Source organism: Grammomys surdaster, unplaced genomic scaffold (assembly GCF_004785775.1).
Source record: "Grammomys surdaster isolate TR1022 unplaced genomic scaffold, NIH_TR_1.0 328, whole genome shotgun sequence".
NCBI classification, from domain to species: Eukaryota; Metazoa; Chordata; class Mammalia; order Rodentia; family Muridae; genus Grammomys; species Grammomys surdaster.
This window is the reverse complement of record NW_021604747.1, coordinates 2,652,896-2,680,279: the sequence shown is the minus strand read 5'-3', so window position 1 is coordinate 2,680,279 and position 27,384 is coordinate 2,652,896. Positions and strand designations below refer to the sequence as shown.

The following is a 27,384-nucleotide window of genomic DNA, read 5'->3' as shown; positions in this document are numbered from 1 at the left end:
GTTCTAATATTTGCTCAGAAACTCTGTAGGCATGATCAGTGTCCTCTTGAAGGATAGAAGTGTTCAGTAGGTTTAAAATTTCAACAAATTTAAGTTACAAAGAGTATATATTATTGGCTGTGAACTGCTTTATCAGTGGGGTCTAGTTTTATTTATGATTTAGTGTGACATAATGTATTCAGAAGCATTGCTTACTGGACAAGAAAGTCAATTCAGATCAGTTGTTTCTGGTGAGATATCTCAGACAGCAAAGTTATTAGCTGTCTAAGGGGGGTTCAGACGATGCGGGTGGGGGTGTCTTCATCTTTTTAACAAGTTCTGTGACTTTTTATGCTTTTTTTGTTTTGAGATAAGGTCTTCCTGTGTAGCATTGACTGGTGTGGAATTCACTTTGTAGACTGTGTTAGCTTCCAATTTACAGAGATCAATCCATCTCTGCCTCCCAGGTGCTGGGACTGAAAGTGTGTGCTACTGTAACCAGCTACATTAGTAACTTTTTATGCTCTTGGAGTTCTCTGCCACTTGATACATTTCAACTAAGTATCTCTGTACAAAGGTTAGAAAAATTTCTTGGGAAGATGTAAAATCACTCCTTTTCTCATAGAAGGAGATACAGAACCCCCTTTTTATGATGAATGGAGGCCTGACATGACCTCTGACTAATGTCTCCACCTGTTCTCTTTCACTTGGCCCCTTCGCCTTTCCTGCCTTTCTTTTCTGTTGTCGTTTTGTTTCATTTTGTTTTAGAGCAAGAGTAGATTTATTAAGGAAAGGTGAGAAAGAACTCTTAAGAGGAGGAGGGGCTCCAAGGGGAAAGTCCCCTTTAAGTCTCTACTAGCAGTTTCTTGCTCCACAGCAAATTATTCTCAAGTTTGGCAACTTGAACTAATACTTTTGGATACCAAAGAACTGAGGATCTAGAGGTGGTTTATTTTAATTATGCTGTCCTGAAGCCTTAGAGTAACTGTCAGTAACTGTCCTTCCTCCAGAATAAAAGTGTTGGAGAAGGGCCATAGTCTTCTGTAATTTGATTTCAGAATTTATATACTGTTAATATGCTTTTGGTCACATAGATCTACCTAGGCAAAATGTAAGAGGGTTCTTCTACACATGGCCAGGATGAGGGACATTGCAGTGGTCTTCACATACTTTCCATATGTAGATGATCCTTACTTACTGACCCAAAGCCCCCAAAGGCTCGTCAACTACTGTCTGAACTCAGAATCAGGTATCTTACCTAAGTCAATGTTAGTACACTTGACTGTTGCTGGGTATAGTTTTGGTGTTCAGCTTCATGAGCATAATTCTTCTTGACCTAGGAATCTAAAAATAACCTCCAACACGTAATGTTTAGTCACATTTTCAACCAAGTTTTCAACCATTGTTTATTTTCTGTGGACATTTGAGCTTCTAAGAGTCTGTTTTCTACTATCTTTTGTTTCTTACAATGCAAGAGACCAGTGATTCTACGTGTATACTTTTTAAAACGTTTTGAGTCTTCTTCAAATTGTATTGAGTTCTCTCAGTTGAAACCACCTGTTTAATTAATGTATATATATTTTACACATAAAAATACATAGAAAGTGTCTTTTAGTCCAGTCTAGCCTTAAACTGGCTATATAGTCAAGATGACCTTGGATTCCCAATCCTTCCTAACATCAGCCAACTGCTGGTGTCACAAGCGTGAGCTACCTATACCTAACACCTAGCCTGTAAGAGTAAACTAGAGATCATCTCTTTATTGGTCCTACTGAGAGACAACACTCTTAAATTTCTGAGCAGCTCTATGAGCTAATCTGTGAAACAGGACTCTCAGCATCTTTTCTGTAGTCCAAGAGATTTTACAGAAGGAGTTGAGGCCTGAACCTGTAGTCTCAGCACTCACCTGTAATCCCAATGTGTGGGGCCTAAGGAAAGAAGGTCCCAGCTGAGGCCGGTTTGGGCTGCATAGTGAGACCGTGTCACAAGAAAGATGTGACTCTTCCAGCAAGCCATTTGGACCATGATTTCTGGCAGTGCCTAGGGTTTGGTTTTTGGCTCAGCATCCATTTCCAAATATATGCTTCATTTGTAAAGAGACACTGCATTTTTTTCAAGACCATCAGCCTGCCTCTTGTTTTAAGAGCCCTTGATTTAATTACTCTTATGTATTACTATATATAATGGGGGAAAATCATTTCTAACTTCGGTTCAGAACATCTCCTTACCTAGTTCCAGCACCTAGTTCACTAGGTTAATTTTCTACTTTTAATCTAAAGGCAAAAGTGAAAACTTCCTACCCCTTACTTGATGATATATGCCTTCCAGTGTCCAGTAACTTGCCCTCTGCTTGTGTGCCCTCACCTGCACAGCCATGGGGCACACTGCCAGGCATCATCAGTGACCTCTTCCCTAATGCTTTCTCTTTGGTCAATGGACTAGTTCCAAAGCTATTCTATTTTGTTTTTTTGTTTTGTTAGCAAAGAATCAGTATCAACTTGTGTGTTATCTGTTACCATGCAATTACCCCAAAGTCAGCAGCTCAAAACATCAGCCAGTTAAAATCTCACCGCTTCAGAGTCCAGGAGCTACATTACGGGCAGTCCTGACTGCAGTTTAAGGAGAGTCCTTTAGGGTTGTCAGCACTGCTCACTTGCAAACGGCTTCCAGACTCACATTCTCAGCACATGGCTTCTGTTCATCATCACCCAGGCCTCTCTATTGGCTACCTACATGACTTGGCATAGCCTCCAGCTTCCTCCAGAGCATAGGGCCCAAGAGATACTAAGAACACACCCAAAGCCTCCTCTTTGGTTACCTAGTCTTATATGGCACAGGGTCACCTCTGCCTTGCTGCTCACACATCAGTCAGGATTCTGAATACCAAGAAGGAGGTGTATCTTGGGTTAGTCTTGAAGGCTAGCTAGCTGCCACAAGCCCTCTTCTCATTGGGTAGTACTATCCCCCTATCCAGTCATCTCAGAAAACTCCTTTACTGTCAGTTTAGATGAAAACTATCTTAAAATTGCCAAATGCCATAGCTTCTGAACATTAGAGAACAAATTAACATATAAAAATTTCTTTTCCTAAGCCCATTGATGGCAGAAAGCATCGTCTTTAAAACAATATTAAAGTAACAAGTGTTTCTTAAACAAATGTTTAAATAGTTCTGGGAACCAGGTGTGGTAGCTCATACCTCTAGTTCCAGCACCCAGGAGGCAGAGGCAGGTGGAGCTCTGTGAGTTCAAGGCCAGCCTGGTCTACAAAGTGAGTTCTAGGACAATCAAAGCTACATAGGATTTCTACCCTGCCTCAAAAAAACAAAAATGTTCTGGGGAACTTAGGCATTCAATAACATCATATTCTAAATGACACTCATCATTGGTGTTTAAGTAAAACTAATGAAGTAGATTTTAAGATATGGCTTATATGAGAGACATGAGAGTGTCATGAACTCTCCTGCAGTGTAACCTATGAAGGCCTGTATTCAGTGTGCCAGCTTGCATGTTCAGAGCCATATTCTCAGAGTGTGATGCTGATACTGTGCTGTCTGCACACATGGCTTTTCCATCATGGGACTTAAAACTCAGGTGATAAATTAGAGGTCTGTTCTTAAATTCCCAGTTTTAAAGATGAGAATTGTAGTTTACAGCAGTTATGTTGCTACTCAGCATAATGAAAATAAGCCAAGTTGAAGTTCCTGAAAAGGCACCTTGCTTATCATTTGAAGCAAAGAGAAGTAGAATAAATCATCAATTCTCAAAATTAATTTCCTACTTGAATTAAAGGTTTTTTGCATTAATTTCCATCTCTTTGATCTGCAAATACAGACCGATGGCAAATGCTTTCTTACTGCTTGCAGTAAGGACCCCTTCTACCAACCACTGGCAGTGGGATGTACCTGAGAGATTCGAATAATGTTATCTCCTTCTGTGAAGTTTTCCTTGTAATACATTTGCACTAAAAGAAAACAGTAGAGTTTTTTTTTCTTCTGTATATCAGGAAATATTAAAGAATCAGCTTCGTAAATACATTTTCATTGATGTGTTTGTCCCGTAGCCTTTGTTTGGTTCTGTTTGTACATGGTCTGATTTTGTAACCTGGCCGGCCATGAACTCTTTGATCTTCCTAGTCTCACCCTCCTAGGTGCTGGAATTATAGCCACATGGCACCATACCCAGTTTTTTTTATAAAAAGAATTACTAGACCTTATTACAGATATCTTGACGTGAATTCTTTTTCTTATCCAGCTAAACAGAGTGGTATTAAACTGCCCTTTCATTGAATTTACATACCCAGCTTTGCTAAATCCCAGTGGAAAGGTTAGTCTGGCAAGAAGTTGAGAATTTAATTGGACAAGTACAGTCAGGCTAACAAACATTGAAAATACACTGTGTCTAAAGTAACTTCCTAAAATTTTCCAATGTTCTATCAGGTACAAATGCTTGCCATGAGTGCCTGATGACCTGAATTGAGTCACCAGAACCCACAGGGAAGTGGAAAGAGCCACCTGACTTCACCAAGCTGTCTGTGACATGCACACACACCACACACCCATGCACCCACACACCATATGAAGAATGCTAATACACTTTAAAAATTGTTCCTATTGTCATCCCATTGCTATGCTGCTTCCCTAGTTTAGGAGACTGTGTATCACTCAAATTTAATGTCCTAACTAAGCCTTGCGAAAGTCTAGTTGCTTCCTCCTCTATTCAGAAGTCAGTTTTTCTTTGAAGACAGAAAAAACTATTGCTGCTGTTTTTGAAGTGATATATAACGCTGTTCTGGCTAGGTTTATGTCAACTTGACACAAGCTAGAGATATTTGAAAGGAGGGACCTCAGTTGAGAAAGTGCTTCCTTAAGATCTAGCTGTAAGGCACTTTCTGAATAGGAGAGGGCCCAGACCACTGTGGATGGGACTATTCGTGGACTGGTGGTCCTGGTAAACCAGTAAGCAGCACCCTGTCATGCCTCTGCATCAGCTTTTGCCTCCAGGTGTCCTATCCTGACTTCCTTCAATGATACACTCTATGATGTGCAACTCTTTGCTTCCCAACTTGCTTCTGGTGTTTCATCACAGCAAGAGAAACACTAACTGGGACAGACGCTCTGGGCTTTTGTCATCTGGCCTGTTTTTTCTGGCTTCTGAAGCCTCCAGGTTCTTTTAGCAGCTCATCTTTCTTTCCATTATTAAAGCATTTCCCTACTATGCCCCTACTGAGTTTACTAATGGTCCCTTCCTTAGTTGTCCTTTATGAGACTGAGAAGTCACAGGCTGCCACAACAAATGCTGCTGAAGCTTGTTTTATAAATTGGTTGATACAGCCTTTTACTATAGGATCTTAGCTCCACCTACCTTTAGCATTGGATTTTAAGGCCTCTGTTATTTGTGACTAGGTTGGCTAACTTATTCATGCATTTCTAGCCAGTCTGTCCCAAGGCTGTGTTTGTTTCTATTGCACTTCCAAGTTCTATCAAGACGCCAGTTTTACCGTGTGATTGCTGTGTTACAAGTTTCTTAACCACTAGACTTCATTATCACACTCCTGTCACTTATAATATAGATCCATTAGTATGACTGACATGACTGTTTTTTTCTGTTACCAGATAGGGTAGGGAAGGCAAAGGTTGGACTGTAAGCATAGAACCTTTCCCCATCCTAGTGGCTTTGCAGCAAAGAGGTATTTATATCACTGCATTGCTTTTTTGGCTGACTTGGGGCTTCTGTTCTTCATAACCTCACTCCAGGATGTAGACTGTGGCAGAGTGGCCTCAATCCCAAATGTGACTTTAGTGGAAGAAAGAGCTACAGAAGATCAGTCGGCTGTTAATTGCTGTGGTCAGAATTTGACCAGTAAAAATAATATGTTAAACCTAGCCATAGAGGAACCAATAATTACAATCTTAAGGAAGTGTAAATATTTGGGAGATAATCTTGACTTTTGGCTAACCAAAGGTTTAGCTCCTTTTTGACAAAATGAATTCATCTCTACAGTGAAGCCTACCTGAAAGTCCCAGTTAGTTACAGCATCAAAGTCTTTGGATTTTCAGATGATAACATGTAATTCTGTATAGGACTGTATAGGTCTGGATGTGTTGCCTCTTGCCCCGGATAAAAACTGCCACACAATACCAATACCCTCACCTTCTCTTCCTCCTCCCCATCCAAGAGTCAGTGGGAGTAACAGAGACAGGATGACGATGGTAAACACTCCATATGGATGAAGGACTCTTGGGAGAAGTATTGGAGAAACCACAGGCTGTGCCTGTTCTTCAGGCACAGGTCTGCCACTGCAAGACGCTCCCTGCTCAATAAATCTTTCTGGTGTCTGTGTTGACTATGAGAGGTTTCCCTTTTCTTTTCTCAGCTTCATCTGATGTGTGCTCTGGCTGTGAGAGAGGCACAGCTGCCTTTCTGCCTATGGCAAGGCCAAGACTACATGCCTCTAACTGTCTGCCGTTGATGTCTCTTCGTTTCTTTGTTAGCACTTAAGCTTTGCTGTTCTGCCTCTTGGTTGGTTTCCACTGTGTTTCCTTTCTGATCAGTATGCCAACCAGTGTTTCTTTCCAGATGTGTCTCTTCTAAAATTGCTTCCTACTAGCTTTGTTTGTGTCTGTCTGCCCATTATTTTCTCTCCACTGTGTGTGTTTATGTCTGTGTGTGTGTATATGTGTGTGTCTATGGGGGCCGGGGAGGGGGACTGATCCACCCATCTTTTAGGTAATGCCAAGCAGAACAACCAATGTACTGTTTTCTTTCTCAGTTTTTAAAAACTTGGCTGGGGCTGCAGGTTGGTTACAGTGTGTTATCGGTCTTTTCAGGTTGTTCTAAGTTATTGTCCCATGCATGCTATGGATTGTCATTGTTCTCACTTGGCATCTATTTTAGTTTTTTCTTCAGTATTTCAGATTTTGTTTGTACCACCCCACCCTCCATTTATATGTTAGGATAGGCATAGGTCAGGCTATGGTATGTCTGTGATTAACTGCCTCAAAATCTCAGGATACAATAATATCAGAAGTTTATTTCTGGCTCTTGACATATTTTCTGTCACCATAGGTCAGCTGGGGATCCAGGTTGCAACAGTAATCATTATTTCAAACATGATGTTGGTGGGAAGAGTGCTCATGCTATGGACCAGACAGAGGTCACTTTGACTACGAATGGACTGCCAGAAAGTTTAGTCCTCCCAAAAGCATCTGAGGAAAGACACTTGGAGTTGTCTCTCTTTTATTGGGTGGAGAAGATGAAATGTGTCCACCAGCGCCTTACCTTTGAGGTGTCGCTAACTGCCTCCTGTTTTCAGAGAACCTTTGTTTTGAAACAGGGTCTGGTCTCTCTGTGTGTTCTTGGCTGTCTGAAGTCCTGTGTCGACCAGACTGACCTCAAACTCACAGAGATTAATAGTATGCACAACCACAACCAGCACAGCAGATTAGAGGTGTACCTTAAGATGACTATATTTTATAGCTTTTTCCAGTTATTAATCTAGCCTCCCTTCTGTCAAAAAGAGAGTTTGCATTCTGGCCATGATTTGATTAGATTTTAAAATAGAGAATGTCATTTTCTTACTTGAAGATGTTTTGTGATTGAAAATTATAGAGTGAAGAAACTCCCTAATTGAATAAATGTTTTAACACCAGTCTTGTGCCAGCGTCTGTTACTGCAGTGTTAATGCCATTATAGACTTTAGGAAATAAAAAGACTGACTGGTACCATCTGTTACAGTTTGTCTTTGCAAATAAGATCATGGCTACTGTTCTGTTGTCTTTAAAAATATAATTAGGCTATCATTCTCAGTAAATTTAATGAAATTCTTATGTTCCAAATTTAGCATGGTTTACTTAATGTCTTTGTAAGAAGTAAGTGCTGAGTTGTATTTAGTCTTTATATGAAGCGGAGACTTACAAGAGGAAGTGTGTCTCCTGTGGTTGTGCACATGACTAAAGAGATGGTGATGACGCAATGGATTAGATTAGGGCTGTAAGCCATGGCAGTTAGGTTAAGTTTGCAGCTCTTCCCCCTTCCTCCCCATATTAAGGTGGTTAGTGCATTTTTGTCTGTTTTCGTGGAAGGAGTTGACTAGATTCATTTCAGGTAGCATGCAAAGTTGGAGAATATTCCTGTTTGTTTTCAGGTACATTGTGTGTAACATAAGTAGTATTTGGAATGAATTGCAGCTATGATTTTGGTTGGAAGCTATGAGAAGAGAACCCTGTGTGACTCTGATGTACTTTTCCCTTTTGTATTCCAAAGTGTGGAGAAGGCCTCATTGTTTTGGAAAAGCTGACGTGGCTAACTGGACTCTGTGCTTTACAGTACCTGAAATTTCCATAGACAGCCCTTAATCTGTCTCAGTGAGATTAGATGATTTTCAGAGGCTAACTAATGACAGTGACAGTCAGCCAATAACAATGAAGTGGAAACAGTGAACTAGAATAAATCTTTCTTCAAAAAAAGATATAGAACTTGCTGAGTTTTATTGTTTGTTTGGGAGGGTTTGAATATTTTTATTACTATACTGGTTATTAAACCTTTGTGTGCTTCATTTATAGAGTAAGCATTTCTATTAATATTTCAGTCCATTGTATGTTATAATTTGACTATTATAATATACAGAGCAAGGTTTTATAGACACAACTTCCTCAATTCTCAATATAACCCTGTAAGTTAGGTATTACTTCCAGCCCTTAAATGGTAAGAAAACAGACATTAAATGGATTTTTGAAGTGTTAGGTATTATACTAAGAGGTTTATATCATCAATTTCATTTTTTCCCTTATATTGGAAATAAGTAATATATTTTACTAAAGGGTGAGGGTGATTGCTCCATGGAAAGGAATGTGTGCTCTGTCCAGTGAGCACCTGAGTACAGTCAAAAGCCAAGTGTAATTGTGTGTCCCTGTAACCCAAGTGTTGTAGGGCTGAGATGAACAGATGTTGAAAGCTTGCTGACAGGCCAGCCTAGCTGATTGGCAAGCTTCTCATTGAAGGAGGTACTGTATCTCAAGAAATAAGGCAGAAAACCACAGGGGAAGACACCAGACACCCTGTTTCTCCCCTGCCACCTCCCCACCCCCATCAAATATTCACACGTTCTACATGCACAGACAGATGGAAACTAAGATTTAAAGAATACAACACAATGGTAAACTGGAATTTCAGCCCACATTTCTGATGTCGCCTTTTACATGCCTTTCTTGATTGTTGAAAAAAAATTCTACTAAAATCAGAAATTATCTTCAAATTCCATTAAAAACAAAAACAATTTGCCATATCACATATTAAGCTAATTAGTAATTTGAAATTATCAGATATTTATTTTCTTCTGGGTTTAATTAGAATGAATAAAGGTAGAGTAAGTTTGAGCAAATGAAGAAAACAAGATTTTTGAGATGGTCGGGCTTTTAAAACTGCAATGGGAAGATACTATTTACAGATACAAGGGGGGATTCTGAGGGGTTATGGTTTTGCTGAAGCCAAGGGAGTTGGTACTAGTTAAGAAAAAAATAATATGCAATTATTTTTTTTTTTTAGTCTGAAAAAAATAAAAGGTAACTCCACAGAACTGTGACTTTCTCATGCAGACTATGTTACGCTGCCCCAGTTTCCTTAGTTGCCAGTCTTGGATTCATGGGCACTTGAGAGTTTGATTCTCAGAGTGTAATAAAACAAAGGAACAATTGCTGGATACTGTTTATAAAATTTACCAACTGGAAAACAAAATAGATAAAACTGTTACTTTTTATAGGTCAAATTTAATCCAACTTGACACTTTGTTTCAACTAAATTTGTTCGTCCCATAAGTCTTTTCTCTGAATGGTGAATAATTTGTTTCTTTTATAACAGTAAAATGGATCTTATACTTAATTCTAAAGGCAAGTGGATTTCTTCATAATTTCCTTTTAATTAAAAGCTGATTTTCTTCCTGTAAGGAAATAGCTACTCCTGAGTCCATTCCATAAATAAGAAGTCACAGGCTAATGGGATGGCTCAGTGGGTGAAGGGCCTGCTGTGCAAGCTTGAGGAGGAGTTCAGATCCCCAGCAGCCATATAAGTCAGGCATAGTGGACGCACATGCGTGCTGCCAACACTAGGGAGCTGGAGACAGATTCTAAAGCTCAGTAGCTAGCCAGTCTAGCTCAGTCCATGAGCTGGGGTTTCAGTGAAAGACTGCAGGTGTAACGGAGGCATCCATGTAAGAAGCCACTCAGTGTTGACCTCTGACACTACCCCCAAAACACAAAAGAAACTACCACATGCCAGGTGATGGTAAGTAGAGTGCCAAAGTTTATATATATAAAGGAAGCACTAGAAGGGATAGTAAGTATTAACATTTCTGTCTTTAGACTCTGCAAGGTAAAACAGTGCTTATTGAAGCGTGATTTACTTCACCTGTTGAGTACTTCAGAATTGAGTGATAGGGTAATTAGTCATCTGGAAGCAGCTTTCCAGGCAAGTAAATGAAGGTAGGAAATGTGATGCTTACCTAAATTGACTATAACATCCTGTGATCCTTGTAGCCAATGTTATTCTTCAGCTTCTTCAAGTTTTTGTAGCCCTTAATATTAGCAACCAACCCAGCCATTGCTGGGGAAGGAGAAAAAGACATGGAGGAATTATTCCTTGAAAGACTGATGTGGAGCCAGACTACAGCCCAAATCCCTCTTCTCCCACTGAGGGAAAGCGACATAATCTCCTGAGCATCCCCTTTCCTGTAAATTGGGTGTACGTTGTAACAGACCCAGCAGTAAAGGTGAAGTATGTGTTATGTGGTCTAAAGACAACGCTTTTACTTAATGAGCTGTGAGTTGCTTTTCTGTCATTCTACTGTGTAATAAAAGGTCTTCCTGTTACAAACCACTGTGTATCAAAATAAAAACAAAAGATAAACTTTGTGGAAAGTAGCTCGTTTAAAATTCATCAGTGGAAAGAACTGCAGGAGTGTCTACACTGTTGTAGAAGAGAATGATTTCAGTATATCCCAGCTTAGCATTACTTTTTGGTTTTGAAACTTGTGCATTTACTCCTGTGAGTTGTGTCTCATCAAACTTTTCAGTACATCAAACTAACAATGATCACATGAATAAGGAAGACATATTAGGTGCTTACAGGGTGGGCGTAGTATGTTTGGGCAGAGCATGGCCCCTGTGAGCACCATTCCATCCTTTTCCTAGACTCTGCATTTGCTGGGATTGGTGGTACACAGGAATCCTGTGGTGAATGGTAGCTGTAGAACCAGAGAACTTTCTAAGATCACTTTTCTAGGTGGGTCAGTGCAGCCAGTGTGTTCAATGACTAACTGGCTACTGTTGTCAGCCCTGAAGTTTTCTTTCTCTGTGCAAAGCTATATCCTATCATCCTGCTATGTTTTCTTCCGTGTAAGCTATGTGGCTAAACACAAAGTTGGCTGACAAGAAAAGTGTTTACAAACTGTCCTGCTGAGAAGACAGGTAAATATCTCTTCCTACTATGAGTCTGTTATTTGGAGTTTGTTTTAGTTACAAAAAAGTTTTTAAGAAAGGGATAGTACAGTGACTGAGGAGATCCCTCAGTCAGTAAAGTAATTGTGAGGCCCTGCCTTCAGTTCCCAGAACCCACATAGGAAGGAAGAAGCAACTAGTAATGGCACAGGTCTGTAATCCAGCACTGAGGAGGTAGAAACAGAGACCTGGGGCTTGCTGCTGGCAAATCTCCAACATCCATGTAAAAAGATAGGTATGGCAGCGCTCCTTTTAACACAGCACTGAGGGCGCAGAGGCAGGGGGATTTTCCAGAGCTTGCTGGCTAGCCAGTCTAGCCAAGCTTGTGAGATGTTCAGTAAGTAGCCTTGTCTCAGAAGAACAAGGTGGGAAATAATGAAACCTGTCACAGGAGCTCACTGGGCATGCGCACTTGCACATGTATGCGTGTATCACACAGGAGCACTGGGCATGCACACTTGCACATGTATGCGTGTATCACACAGGAGCAGTGCACAGAACTCTGTGCCTTGGACCCGGATGTGATTCTTTATATTGGTTCCACTTGCTTTCTTGTCTTCTCTGCTACCCTCTTTTCCTCCCTTCATCTTCACAAACCATGGCACTTTTCTCTTAAGTATTTCAGTCCTTTCTTGGTTTTTTATTATTGTTGTTGTTTTGTTTTTGTTTTTTTGGCAGCGTGTGTGTATATGTGTGTCAGAAGCAGTGTCTCAAATGGCAAGGGCTGGCCTTGAACTCCTGGTCTTCCTGTTCTACTTCCCAAGTGGTGGCATCACCGACGCTCACTGTGCTTCTTCTTGCTGTTTTGCCCTGCCCCTTCTGACATGTGTAATGCAGGTAGTTTGGGGGCATCAGTTCATTATCGGGAAGTTATCTCTTGATTTTTCTTACTCGGCATTCTACTTCATAAAGATTTCAGTTGCCCAGGCTGGCATCAAACTTCACGGTGTAAGCCATTCTCCACAATCACTCTGCCTGTTTTCTCTGTTACTTTAATAGATAGTGTTACATGAAAATGGAGAGAGACCTCCAGAGGAGAGACACACATCCTAGTCCAGTCATATAAAATGGAGAGGGGTAGATGTGGATTCAAGATGAGGAACCATCACATTCTAGTGTTATTAGAAAGTTCTGTAAGATACTGACTCTGGGTGGGAAGTGCTGGGGTGTTGATTAAAAGAACTAGTGAGATACACATCACCAGCAGCTTGAAGCAGAGACCACAGAGGAGATTAGAGTGTTGTGTTTAGCTTCTTCAGAAAGACCACTGGCCCTGGCTCCAGAAGAAAAGGGAGCAGAGTGTGTTCCTGCTGGCTGACGAACTCCAACTTTGAGGTAGGAAATAAATACTGAATAGCTTCTAGATAAAATAAACAACAAAAAAATAAATCTCTTAAGAATTGGGTCTGATTTGGAGAGGGGGAAGGAAAGGGAGGCTTCAGGCCTGGATAAGTGAGATGGGAGAGGTCAGACGGGGGACAGGAAGTGTGCATGGCCTGATACATCTGGAGCTCTTTGGAAATCTGAGTGGAAACTAACATGTAGACTAACAGCATGGAAGTAGGTGAGCACTCAGTAGTGAAGCTGAGAATGTACAGGAAGTGGGTCATGATGCCTTAATGCAGCTGTTTGTGTCCGTTGGATACATTTGCTTTTTTGGTCAAGGTACTGCCTACACTGGCTTAACAAAATGGTCTGAGATGTAGATATTATCACTATAAACTTTCTAGCCAGAAAAGCAAAGAAAGAGACTTTGGGCTTGTTCTCATTAGATTGTTCTCTGCAAGGATCTGTAATTTTAGCCTTGTCATCACTTCTGTGCATCACATTGGGCGTGCAAGGTTTAAGAAGTGAAGTACAAACAGGCAGTATCTAAGGGAGCAAGGTTTAGAATTACACATGTTAATAACTTAATCCTTGGTTATGTTGGGGAAAAAATTTTTTGCCAGTTAAGTCAAAAGACAGGATGCTTTGGGAGCAAGACGACAAATACTAGCTGGGACTGCTTGAACCATAGATTAACTTTGCATGTTTAAGAACGATACAGAGGTAGACTCCAGTGTGTGGTCTTGTGGGTAAAGCTGGTTTTGAAAGTGGCTGTGATATTGTGTGTGTAACTAGTTCCTTTTGTTACTGATAGTCTACTTTTTTTTTTTTTTAACTGTACTATAGTTTGTCCTATTTGGGGCATGGAGAGGTGGGTTGTTTCAATAGTGGGGGTCAAAACCAGATTCTCATATGCTGTACATACGCTTTAGCACTGAACTGATAGTGTGTCATGTCCACCTTTAGACAATTGGTGTGTCATTTTGAGTTAAAATGGTTTCAGCATTCTTATTCAGGTCTTCTGTAAGTTCATATCCAGTTTCTCTTGAATCAACACTTATAAGTAGATTTGCTAGGCAATATGGACTATGAATGTTGGGTTTTAAAAGTGCTGACTTTTTTCTCAGTGACAGGATATTAACACTGTCATTCTAAATCCTTGCCATCTTTTGATGTTGGCCTTTTCAATTTTAGCCATCCTAGTGAGAATATAGTAGAGGAACCCATGGGCAATGATCTTAGGAGGAGACATCTGGACAGAATGTGAAGATGTGGAAGGAAGTGTTATTAGAAGTTTGACCAACAGCAAGGACTTTGGCATAATAAGCTGGAGGAGGAGGAAGAGGAGGAGGAAGAGGAGGAGGAGGAGGAAGATTCAAGAGGTGTTTAACAAAATCAGCCATCACTTATTTGCCCAAAAGGAAGTTTTATATATGGTTGCTACTTAGAACAAACTGCGTCTAATTCAGTTAGAATAGTCTAAAAAAAGAGCATATTCCATCTTTTTGGTTTGTGGCATTTATCCCAGTCTGTTACAAAGCAGGAAGAAACGTTTTCCCATGCTTCCTTGAGGTTGCCCTTTCACAGCTTTCCTCAGTGACAGCTTATAAAATACTACAAAATAAGCCAGATTGTCAGACCAGAATCTCAGTACTTGCAAAGATGTTCTTGTCTAGTACTCGAAACTAAAATGTATAATCCTCATACACCATGTGAGAGTGCAGCTCATGAAGATTAGAAGGTAATTTAGACACTTACTCTGAAAGAACTTAAACTTGGGGAATGGTATGTAAACATAATTACGACCTGCTATCCATCCTAAGTGTAAGACGTGCTCCTGTAGGTGCATGCTTGAGGGAACAGTTTTGTGTACGTGAGGAGGAATGTGCAGAACCAGTGGGACTTTCCCGTGAATGAGGATCTAGGGTACCTGGAGCAAAAGTTGCACCCCATGATGTGAGCTCATGACACTGACAGAGCTTAATCTCCAGAGATTTAGAGATATTGTCTGACTTTTCAAAGGTTAGTGGTGTGCCCTGTCTAGAACCTTTGGCAGTAGGTACCCTCAGGCAGCTCTTACTTGAGTCAGGTAGCAGAGCTTAGCACAGCCACAGCAGAGTATGGTAGTCAGAACAATTGTGAATGTCAGTCCTCCCTCACCTTACACCTGCATGGGATAAGATCTCATGTCCTGCTGCTGTATACAAGCTAGGTGGCCCTCAGGCTTCTGGGTTCTCCTAACCACTCGCAGTCTCACTGGAGGGACACTGGGATTACAGCTATGCTTACAGCACTCTGCATTTCAAATGGGTCTCAGAGTACAAGATGGATCTGCAGGAAGATCCAAAAGGTAAACCATACCTCAAATGTTCATCTAAGCACTGAAAGATGGCTGAAGGGTTCTGAGCTGGAAACAAGAGTACAAACAGAGGATAAAGTGCCCCTGCTTCCTCTATCCTAACATCCAGGGTATCTGAGAGCAGAGGTGCATACATGTACCTGCTTTCCCAGCTGAGGGTCTCCCAAAGCAGCCTGTCTCTGGGCTTAGGGAAGAGGACAGATGGGCTGGAGCTCAGCACCTCCCCGCCTCCTTTTTACCATTGAAACAGAGTTCCTACAGCCTCCTGGGACCTAGTAGGAATCCGAAAGTTTTAATACAAACTTTATAAACAAAGCGTTTGTTTTTAACACTGCAACTTCTCTGGGATCAAGGGTTACTAACTGTAAAGTGACCTGTAAGTACTTTCTATACATAAAGTCCAGATACCAAAAGTTTGTAAGATTATTCCATGAGGCTCATTCCTTTAATGTAAAAAAGGAAGCAGGTCCTTCCAGAGCTGGGCAAAGAAAAGCAACAACTGAGGGAACCTACTGGTACCTTGTCAGGAAAATAATAAAAATGCAGTGTATAAAGATTTTGTGTGTGTGTGTGTGTGTTTGAACTTGGAACTCTGAGGCAGGAGCAATCCTTTGAGTTTGAGGTCTCCTGGACTGCATAGTGAGCTCCATGTCAGCTTGACCTACATAGTGAGACCCTGCCTCAAAAAATCAAAAAGGCCAGGGTGACTGAGTGCTATTATTCCAGGGAATGTTGGAATAGATGTTGAAAGTGTTTGAACATATTGTAATTGTCTGCAGATCTTTCCCAGTGTCCAAAAAATATCTTCTACATAGTACCAGGGCGATGAATTGTTTTTAATCATTTAAGGAGACAGCTTATACGCTTAGATTGTTCCCACATGGTTTGTTTTTTCTCCACTGTCAATTTGTGTTGTAAAGCTATCATAAACTTGACTTATACAGCGAAACCTAGAGTATTGAAGAGAATAAAGTCTCAGTGTTGAAAGCTTTCCAGCATATATCAAGTGACCGAAAGCATGTAATGGGACTCTGTTGTACAATAAAGCTTTCTGTATATTACTCTTATGTTATATTCCTGGTTGTATTTATATGTACATAAAAGTATTTGAGAGAATATATACATTCTTAACGAGCTTTTCATATGAGTAGAATGATTTCCACTTATGGAGGGGGCGGGGAGTTTGTGTGTGCATGCTTACACGTGCGTTTACAATACTTTTATAGTGGCTAGTGTTCTCTCAGACTGGTAAAAGATCTCTGGGTAATAACTAAACCAGAGCTTATTTTGCACACGTATTATACCAATCTTTTCGACCTCATGTTCATCTTAAATTGTAGCCAATTTTGTAAAGACGCTTTTGGTGTTCCTCTGCACCTCCCCCAGCTGACTACTGGAAGACCTGCCAGGGATCACACTGGTGGATGTTGGGGTTGGCTCTAATCCAAGCAGCCTGAGTCCAAGGCATATGCCTCTAGCCCTATTTGTACTTTGTGTCCAGAAAGGGCTTTGGAAATTCAGAAGAAAAATTATTACTTGAGATAAAAGGTTGGGCTTTTGAGTTTGTGTTCATTATAAAGTAAATAATTCATGCTTTTTTGTGAAAGTATCCTCTAGTTGGTTCTCATGAAAGCTTTTTAAATTTATAAAACTGTATGAACAGGATGAATCATAAAATGTTTTGTTTTGTTTTGTTTTTTGAAACAGGGTTTCTCTGTGTAGCCCTGGCTGTCAGGGAACTCACTCTGTAGACCAGGCTGGCCTTGAACTCAGAAATCCGCCTGCCTCTGCCTCCCAAGTGCTGGGATTAAAGGCATGCGCCACCACTGCCCAGCATGAAATATTTTTTATACATAATCTGCTGTCTTCATATATTGTAAGTTGGGCCTTTATTCCATCCTGAGTCCCTGACGTCATACCAGTAACAGGTGGCAATAGTGCATAGTCCTATAGTCCAGAAAACACCTGCAGTGACATTTCTCTATCCATCACTTGTAGATTTGAAGGTAGACAAAGTAATTCAGGCTCACACTGTCTTCTGCCAGCCAAGCAGTTTTGAAAGAAGCTTCTGCTCCAGTTGATCAAGATGGAAATATCTGTGTGTCCTAAACTGTGTCTGCAGCTCTCCCTCAATATGTAGAACTAGCTTTACATGAAGAAATGGGTGCAGCCTGTTGTCTTTGTAGCGCCTGCACAGGGGTTAGGAGCAAGAGCTTCTAGTATGCGGTATCATCTGTCACAGGGTTCATAGAACAGTAAATAAGCAATGGACTTGTGGCGTCGTTTTGTGTAAGGATCAAGATGGAAGGACTGGACTCAGGCTTGAATCCACTGGTAATGGTATTTGTGGAGCTAGTCCAGGCTCCTCCTCTACCTTATTGGTTAGTCTGTGGTCTAGGAAGCAAGTAATGCAAACTCATGGTGAAAACTTTGTTCAGGGTTCTGGTGTAGCACCATACTGGGTGCACAGGTAGGCTGTTGCTTTTAGAAAAATAATATCTACAATGAAAGGAAATTCTGCTGCCAGAGACGGCCTTCTCTGAGCATAACACCTGTGAAATCAGCAGACAGAACACTGTTGAATTGAAGTCCATCAAATGGAAGATGTAGTCAACATTGAGGACTGTCGTTACCATTCTAGCCCTGCCTTCGTTTACATGCCATTAAACAGACAATGCCCAACATTATGAGAAGCCTGAGGTGTCACTTCTAACCTAAGACTTAGATTCCATTCACAATGCAATGTGAGTGAGCCCTCCAGGTTCCTTCAGCAATTTCTGTTACCCACATGCTGCTTTCCTAGAGTTGGGGGAAGCATAACTACCTAGAGAACTTTCTATCTCTTCATCAGGGCTGGCACTGTCTGCAGCCTTCTGGTTTTACAGATGTGACAGTTTTCAAAAGATGTACTGGCTTCCTAGAATCACTTGTGTTGGTGCTGATGGCACATAGTTAGGATAGCTGGTGTGGGCTTAGCTGGGTGAGAACCAGTCGGTCACCTTTCTCCTGGATAAAACACACTGCTGTGTGCTCTTAGCTCCACAAAGCTTTTGTGTTGTAATATATCAGTGCGGTACATCTGTAGGATAACGGCCTGTGTTGGTTACTTATGTGTAAAGTGCCTCACTCAGCAGTCTCTCTCACTCGTGGAGACTTTATACTCTACCTGTAGTTGCAAAAGACTGTCATGATCCTCACTAAAGCATAACTGCCTTCACTTCATATGCTTCAGCTGTCACCTTAACATCTAGAATAAAACACCTAGAATAAAAGCCAAACCAGTTACTGCTGCTGTTCTCAAACCCCAAACATCAGGTCTGTGTTAAACGTATGTCCCTAGTTCAGCTAGAATGGCTTACTAGGAAATCATGGCTGGTTAGTTGTGTTCGGGAGTTTCAGTCACTGCGTGAAAGAGAATGTAAAGTTACTGTGAAAAACAAGTCACCGCTCAGCTCTTCCACCAAACAGAAGCTTTGGATTTTCTCTTCACTTGAAGATTAGTGGGTAGTGCTTAATTAGACACCTGAGTGCTGAAATTGTATAACCCGGCTTCTCTGAGGGGGACCTAGAACAATTCCCTACTCACTCTAGGTGGTTCCATTTTCTGATTCCTCCCTGTAAACATTCCTCCCTGTCAATCATCATTTTTATGATGATTTTCTTCCTAGTTGATATGTACTCCATATTATCCTAAATGTGAACAAATAGAGTTAAATTTTAAAAAGTAACTCTTGTCATCTGTAAACTGAGCTTCCATGCTGTCAGAGTCTCATCTGTGGCAGATATTACCTTGTGAGGAAGTAGTATCTGTACCTAAAAGTATTCTTACATGCACACCTTTGATCCTAGCACACACAGGCAGATGGATCTTTGTGAGTTTGAGGCTAGCCTGGTCTATGTAATGATCCCCTATGTCAAAAAAAAACCCTTAGGCTAGCTGATCTGTTGGGTTTAACAGAATTCCTTCATTTGAAAACAAATGAGCAGAAACTTCTGTAAGGCTATACATACTGATGACTACATTTTAAAGCTTACACTTTGTATTTTCCTTGTTTTTAGGAACATCATCTTCAGCGGGCTATCTCTGCACAGCAGGTGTACGGCGAGAAGCGGGATAACATGGTTATTCCAGTTCCTGAAGCAGAAAGTAACATCGCTTACTATGAGTCCATATACCCTGGGGAGTTCAAGATGCCAAAGCAGCTCATTCACATACAGCGTGAGTAGCACCCTGTCCATCCTTGTTTCTTTTTCTGTCTTCTATGTAACTTGACAAAAAGCTGTTTCCTTGAGCACCATGGCCTGAGTTAAGTTAGTAGGGCCTATTTCCCACTTTTAACAAAGTGTTTGAGTGTCCAGGATGTATCTCATCTGATGAAGTACCTCGTGTGCCACAAAGCCCTACACTGCATGAACTGGCCACAGTGGTGCACACCTGTGTTCTCATGTAAGAGGATAGCAATTCAAGTTATACTCACCTGCATTGTGGGTTTCAAGTCATCGTGGATCCTGTCTCAAAGAAAATGGTGTTTGAGACACCTGGATGGCATTTGTCTGTACAATTTTATAAATCCATCGTATGCTGCTTCAGATAAGTAGAATCTTAATAGGCCTCAAAATAAGAGCAGTTTTCATTTTGTTTGGAATTAGTAGTGTTATCAGCCTCAAAGAACTTGATGTAAGTCAGGAGTCAGCTTTTCCTGGGAAGGGTTTTAAATTTGTAAGTCATTCTCTGTCACAAATATTTGTCTTTAGTGTTGTGTAGTATAAAGGCAACTACATTTTATTGATAATATCAGATAGCGAGCCAGAGTTTTTTGTGGGGTGTGCTTCGCCAGCCTCTGACGCTGGTATTTTAAGTGTCAGTGTTCTCCTTTGAAGTTATTCCACTGGATGGTGTGAACTAGAAATGATTGCTCAGAGAGATCCACATTTGGTGGAGATGAACTGAGAGCTTGTAGTATAAGATGGTTTATGTCTTTCATCATTACAAAAGTTTACTTCTCTAGCCTCAGGTAATTGACAGCTTAAAAACAAATAGTTGGAAAAGTTAAGTAAGCCAGAAACTAGGTAGTGAGTTAGGGATTAGTTACAGCCAGTTTCTCAGTTTTGTACAAGATCACTAAAGAGTAAGACAGGTTTATACTATGCTAACAAAAATCTGTAGATAGTCCCTTAGAAAAGCCTCTGAAAGTAAAGCCAGCATGCAATGGGATGGGTGGATCAAAGTCAACCATAGTACATATGCACCACATGCTCTCTTCATTAACCCGTTGGAGGACATTTGGGTAGCTTGTAGAGTGACACTAGTATAAATAGGTCCACTAGAACATTCATGTACATGTTGTACGAACTCTATCTTTAACCTCTCTAGGTTCAGTATTCAGGTTGACTAGCTGGCGTGAACCATCCATTTTTAGTTTGGATGACAGCTACCACACTGCTTCGCAGGTCAGACGAGTCATCTGACATCATCACTGTCAACGCAGGTGCAGTCTGGTTTTATGCTCTCTGCAGTATCTGGCCAGGGTCATTAGCTTTGCATTGCAGTCATTGTAAGAACTGAATATTGATATTCCTCTTCCTAGATAGGTAGAAAAACGTCTAACCAGCACAGCCTGCTGATGTGGTAGGTTATTCTGGTTGACTTTCAGATACTAGCCTTCCACCCTTATACCTCACTTGGCTGTGGTGTAGTGTGCCTTTCAGCACATTGTTAGGTGAGATGTTTGCTCTAAGAGTTTATGGAGGACTTTGGCTTCTATATTCATGAGTGGTATTAGTAACATCTTTTACTAATCAGATGATGTCTTCCCTGATTTATGCATCATTAGTATTGGTGTGATAAAACATATTAGAGAATGTTCCATCTTTTTGTGTTTTATGGATGAGATTGAATAACATTGATATTAATTCTTAAAGAATTGTTAATAGCTTTTAGTAAACTGTGATAAATGAAGAAAATGTAATTGTTTAATATATTAATCAGGGTTCTCTAAGGTTCTCTAAAGGAACAGAAGTGATAGAATGAGTGTGTGTGTGTGTGTGTGTGTGTGTGTGTGTGTGTGTGTGTGTGTGTTTTCTTAGAGTGGCTTATAGGCTATAGTCCAGCAAATCCAACAGTAGTTGTCTATGGAAAAGTTTAAGGATCAAATAGTTGTTCAGTCCCTGAGGCTAGGTATCTCAGCTGTTCTACAGTGTGCACTGAAATCCTGAAGAATAGGCTCTAATGCCTATTCTAAGTCTAATGGACTTGCCAGCAAGAGTTGAGGGCAAATGGGGGAAAAAATGAGCTTCCTTCCTCTATGCCCTTTCTATAGGCTGCCTGCAGAAGGCGTGGCCCAGATTAAGTGTGGGTCTTCCTACCTCAAATGATCTTATTAAGAAAAATCCTCACCAGGAATCCCCGGCTGCTTGGGTTCCAGTTAATTCCACATGTAGTCAAGTTGGCAACTAAGAACAGCCACACCATACAGTATACTTTGTTTTCAGTATACTGAAAAGTGTACTCTTAACTCTGGTAGATGACTTAATAACTTGTTTGTGAAGAGTACATTGCCTTGAATTCTTAGAAACCCTTTCAATGGTTTGTACATACATACATACATACATACATACATACATACATACATACATTCATGTATGTGTTTATACATACATGCACACATACATACATACATTTCAGGTGTGTTTATACATAATGTGTATGTGATTATTTAGGGACGAGAGGGTGGGCTCTCACTGGGTAAAAGTGCTTTTGGTGCATGCCATGTGAGCCTGACAGCCTGGTTGGATCTCTGGGATCTCTGAGTGGAAGAAAGAACCAACTTCCAAAATGTTTGTCTTCTGTCCCTACCCCATATGTGCACTATGCATGGCATGTGTGTGCCCAAACTCACACACATCATACAAACATACAATAATAAGATAATTTTAGACGGGGAAGCTCCTAAATTACACTAATTTTTCTTTGGAATTTCTTGTTTTGTTTTAGTTTTATTATACAGGGTTCTATGAGGCCATTTTCATGTGAATAAAATGTGCTTTAAGCATATTAAACCCCCCCCCTCCATCCTCTTTCCCTCCCCTTTCTTACCCTTCTTGCTCCCCTTTGGTCCCTAGCCATCTTGCTTTTGCTGTCACGCCATCTGTAAATACATGACTGTATGTCTAAAGACTAGCGCCCACGAATGGGAAAACATGAACATTCACCTGTTCTCAACTGGCTGAGTTTGCTTAATGCAGTCATCTCCAGTGGAGTCCATGTTACCACAAAGGCCCAAACTTTGTTGTACTTTATGGCCAAAAGGTCCCACTGTGTTTGTTTATCCCTCTGCTGCCTAGGTTGGCTGTTGTGAGTAAACACTGGTGTACAGTCATCTCTAAGACCTGTGAGGGGACTTGCTATGGAGAGCAAGCAACCAGAGCTTCTTTCTTCAGTGTCCCTTATGTAGGCTGCCAGCAGAAGGGGTGGCCCAGATTAAAGGTTTTTCCCTCCTCTGATATCTCTCATAGATGTGCACAGCCATTTGGGTTTTAGCTAATTCCAGATGTAGTCATGTTGACAACTAAGAATGGCCACTACCGCTGGAGTCCTCTTGAGAACTGTACTGTGCTGTACCTTGGAGTGTTTTTCTCTAACAGTTTCGGAGTATCAGGCCTAATTAAGGTCCTTAAATTCATTTAGAATGTGTTTTTTACAAGGTGAACATTCATGATCTACAGAAGAGGCTGTCTTCCCATCAGTATATAACTTAGGAGTCTTTTAAAGTCCTGTGTTCACACTAGCATGGATTTAGTTGTGCGTGCTCCATTGTGTGGCATTGATCTGTAGGTCTGTTTGTGTGCCAGTGCCTCAGTGCAAGCTGCTGTGGCTCTGGTGCAGCTTGAAATCAGGGTGCTGGTGCTTTGACTATTTCTTTGGTGTTTTTTAGGGTGAAATTAATATGCCTTGAGGCCGTGATCAAATGCATTTGAGAATGTATGCCTCTCCCTGCCCCTTAAATGGAAGTGCATGCTCTACTGTGTACTGCAGGTGATGTGACTCTTTGTAAATCTATCACTGAACGTTACTTCATTTCTTCAAATGGGAAATTCTACCTCTATTTTTTGTCTTCTCTTGGCTTAGGAACAAAGTCAGTATTTTCTCTTTAGTCTTGTCAGAGTTCCACAAAAAGAAACATTAAAACCATTAGTATCTTCAGCTCCATTCTCTAGTGTTTCTAAACTATTTCACTTAGCATTGTTCAATTTCTCTTGATCCAAGGGATCAAAAAGCAATAATATTCCATAGCAATGAGTGCACCAGTCATTAGGAAAGTGGCTGGTCCCAGGCTTAAGCAGGAGAGGGACATGATGGATGGCCCAGGGACATCTTGAGTGTAGTAATGAGTAGTTAACTGTTGTGAAGGAGGGAGTATAAACTCAGCACACTAATGAGGAAGCCTGGTGAACATCTCATGGTCCAGTTGAATGTCAGAGCTTGTGACACCACGTGGACAGTTACCAGATGACAGCATAGAGCTCACCAGTGTCTACTGAATGTGAGAGAGTTTGATGAGGAGCAGGATATGTAAGAAGTTTAAGCTCTTCCCTATACTGCTTATTATACCAAGAGGGAAAAGAAATTAGCATTAGACTGCAGTCAACTGGCAATATCTTGACTTCATAAATCAAAATTACCAGATGGAGCCCAAGAGGCAATTCAGCTAGTAAAGTCACTTGCTACCAGGCTGAGTTCATTCCCCAGGCCCAAGTTGTGAAAGGAGAGAACCAACTCCTGAAAGTTGTCCTCTGACATCCATGTGTGTACTGTGCTATGCATTCGTGTGTGCATGCGTGTGCGTGTGTGTGTGTGTAATTAATAAAATGTAACTATCTGTTATGAGGAACATTTATATGTATTTCATCTCTGTACTAGATAGTAAGTACAGAGATTGTCCTTACCCTGTTCTCACTCACCTGTGATCAGCTGAGCTCTGAAGTCTTCAAGCTTTAAGTTGCTGGAGTATAGAGTAAGAATGGTATGTGCAGAAGAGTGGAGACGATGCTAACGGCTGGAACTGTGGTCTCCTCTGGGGACATGGGAAGAAACTACTGTCTCATACATATTACTTTCTATTTCTCTTTTAAAGTAACCAAATCAGCTTTTATTTGGGATCATGCTCCATGCACTTAGATTCATGTTGTAGCAGTGTTTCTGTATGTAACATACAGTACTAAGGGTTGATTTTTCTGTGTTGTTGTCTTTGTGATTTTAAAGATCAAACCCATGTCTTTTTTTTTTCCACATTTTTTTTCATTTTTTTTTTTTGAGGCAACAACCCACAGCATGGTGATGATGTGTTTTGTTTTTTGAAAGATTTATTTACTTGTTTTTATGTGTATGAGTGTTTTATCTGCATTCATGCATGTGTGTGTGTGTGTGTGTGTGTGTATGTATGTATGTATGTGCATGCATAGCATGCATGGCTGGTGCCCACAGAGGCCAAAAGAATTAGTTGAGAATGGTTCTAAACTGCCTTCTAGGTGAACAGCAAATTCTGGTCTCTGCAGGAGCTGCCTGTGATCTAACTTACCTGAGCTGCCTTGTCTGTCAGCTGTGTGTGTGTCTGGGTTGACCTTTATAAAGGAATTAAAATCCACAGTGTGGTAGTTATTTAGGAGCAGTTGACTAGCTGGATTTCATTTTAATTGATAAAACGTTGTTGTTGTTGCTGCTGCTGCTGCTGCTTACTGTCTAGATCAAGCTGACCTCAGACTTGGAGCAAACTGGCTCAGCCTCCTGAATCCTGGGCTCCTGGGTGTGGGGCACCAAGCTTTGTGGCTGATGGGATTGATTAGAAGAAAGTGTGACAGATGCACCTGTAATCCCAGCCCAACACTCTGGAGCCCAGCTGAACTATTCAGTAGGACTTGTGTTGGCACTATCAAAAGGATCCTGGTGGGGAGGGGGACTTGGGAATGGCACTGCACTCTCTGGTGACATGAAGGCAGTCTTCCTGTCTACTCCCTCCACAGTTCCCTGGAGGCTTAAAGATGATTTGAGTATGTACCAGCAGCATGTGGAGAGCATTGATATAAAGGTGATATCGGGCAAGTTGGTTTCATTCTTATGCATGATTAAACATTGTGATGATGATTTTTCATGAGGTTTGCTCTAAAGAAGAAAAGCACATTTCACAGTAGAGCTACTTGATGAATGTTGTGCAGATGAGATCCTAAAAATGCATTAAAAGCCTCAGAAGGCAGAACATCAGTGCTGGTCCCTGTCAGTACGGCTTTCTGGATGATCTGGGCCAGCCATGTTTAACAGAACTTTCTAGAGTGATGGATATGTTTTCTACTTTGTACTTTTCTGGAACAGCCCTTACATGTCAGTTGTTCACACTTGAAATGCAGTTAATGTGGCAAAGGCTGAATTTAAAATTTTGCTCTATTAGTATAAATTTAATCAAAATAACTAAGGGACAAACATAGATCTGGATTAATTTGTTTAGAAGCAGAATCCAGTGCTCTCTGCCTCTGTCCCACCATAGAAGACTTTCTCAAAGTCTTGCTCCTGGAGCGGTAACAGGAAATGGAGACACAAGGGAAGAGCCGATTGCTACAAAGTCTGGGTTGAGAAACAATGGCACCTAGAGACTCAAGTCTAGACATCCAGTTAGCACTCCAACATACTTTTAATTAGATAAGTCAGTGAAGAAGGTAGACAGCAAAGTAATGTGTTTAATTCTGCAGGTACTTAAGGCATCCTCTGTAGCAAGGGTGACAGCTATTTGGCACCCAGTGAGTGTCCCCTTAGGTCACAAATGACTGGTTGTGTGGTTATTTCCATCCGGTTTAAGTAGATTTTACATAATGCTAAAATACTTCTCAGTTAACTGCTTCAGACGGGTGGCACAGAAGGGACAGGTTCCTCTTTCTCAGAACACTTAGAGATACAAAGACAAGACAAAGGCCTTCATTCAGGATCAAGCTCATCTTAATAGTGGGCAAACCATGCTTCATAGCTAAAGAGTAAAACAGTACAGAAATGACAATGGGAAGAGAGAAGGGAATGATTGGGGCAGGGCTTTTGTTTTTAAGCTGTGTACCTTGTAATTTTATGATTGTTTGAAATGCCTCTAATTTATGCAGAATGTTATATATCTTCTCAGCCCATTTTTCTGTTGAGGATTTAGTTTCTGAGACTGAAGAGCTTAGGAACCACTTACTTGGGTGAGTGATAGGCAGAGGACTTTGAAGGAGTGACGTCATCTGAAGTTTGAAAAGATTAAGTTGGAATTCACCTCCTTAGACAAAAAGTGCTTAATATAAAGAAAGACCTGATGCCATAAACTGTAGCATGCTGTGATGTGAGACTCTGATATGCTACTGGCCTTAGGGAGACAGGAGAGGGGTGGTCAGAAAGATAAATAAAGGCCTTGCATTCTAGGCATTGGATTTCCAGAGTTAAAACTAGTAACCCAAAGGAAAGAAGAAATAGGAGGGGTTTGCTATCAGAATAATTTTCTTTAACATCCTGCTCCCTCCGTTTTTGTAAGCTACTGAGTGAGTTTTGATGCTGTAGACTAGTGTTCTTGCTTGTGTGTCTAAGCACTAAGCCACACACGTCTGACACAGTGACACAAGAATCTCTTAACTGTGCTTTAGGAAGCACAGGCTTGCTTTATGCCGCCATCTGTGTGCGACCTCTGCTGGGTAGAGTCACATGGTAAATGATTGCTTATGATTCCTCCGTCAGCTTTTAGCTTGGATGCTGAGCAGCCTGATTACGATCTGGATTCTGAAGATGAAGTATTTGTGAATAAATTGAAGAAGAAAATGGACATCTGCCCATTGCAGTTTGAGGAGATGATTGACCGGCTAGAAAAAGGCAGCGGTCAGCAGGTACAACTGCATGTCTGAATGTTTGTGTGTTACCTATAAACTCCTGTTTATGTGGAATGGTGCAGTATGGAGGAGGGCTGAGCCAGCACACTCTGCAATTAAAAGCATAGATTCACATCGGCCTAGTATTAACCTGTATAATAATTTTGGGCATTATGTTTAAATTTTCTGTGCCTCGATTACCCCAGCTGTATATAGAGATAAAGATAACAAACTGGAGGGATAGGGTGTCACACATCTTTAATCCCAGCACTTGGAAGGCAGAGGCAGATGGATGGATCTCTGTGAGTTAAAGACCAGCCAGCCAAGGCTACATAGTAAGACCCTATCTCTAAGCAAA

At 41.0% G+C, this 27,384-nt stretch overlaps 1 protein-coding gene across 2 annotated transcripts in view; it reads left to right on the top strand.

Annotated features, from left to right (window-relative positions):
• The window catches only part of Epc1 (enhancer of polycomb homolog 1), an 84,706-nt gene that overhangs the window by 38,834 nt on the left and 18,488 nt on the right, over positions 1-27,384 (top strand). For both annotated transcript variants that reach the window (XM_028778193.1, XM_028778192.1), the window contains exons 2-3: positions 19,212-19,371; positions 26,899-27,044. In XM_028778193.1, the coding sequence (XP_028634026.1) occupies positions 19,212-19,371; positions 26,899-27,044 (306 nt within the window). The remainder of the gene's footprint in view (positions 1-19,211; positions 19,372-26,898; positions 27,045-27,384) is intronic.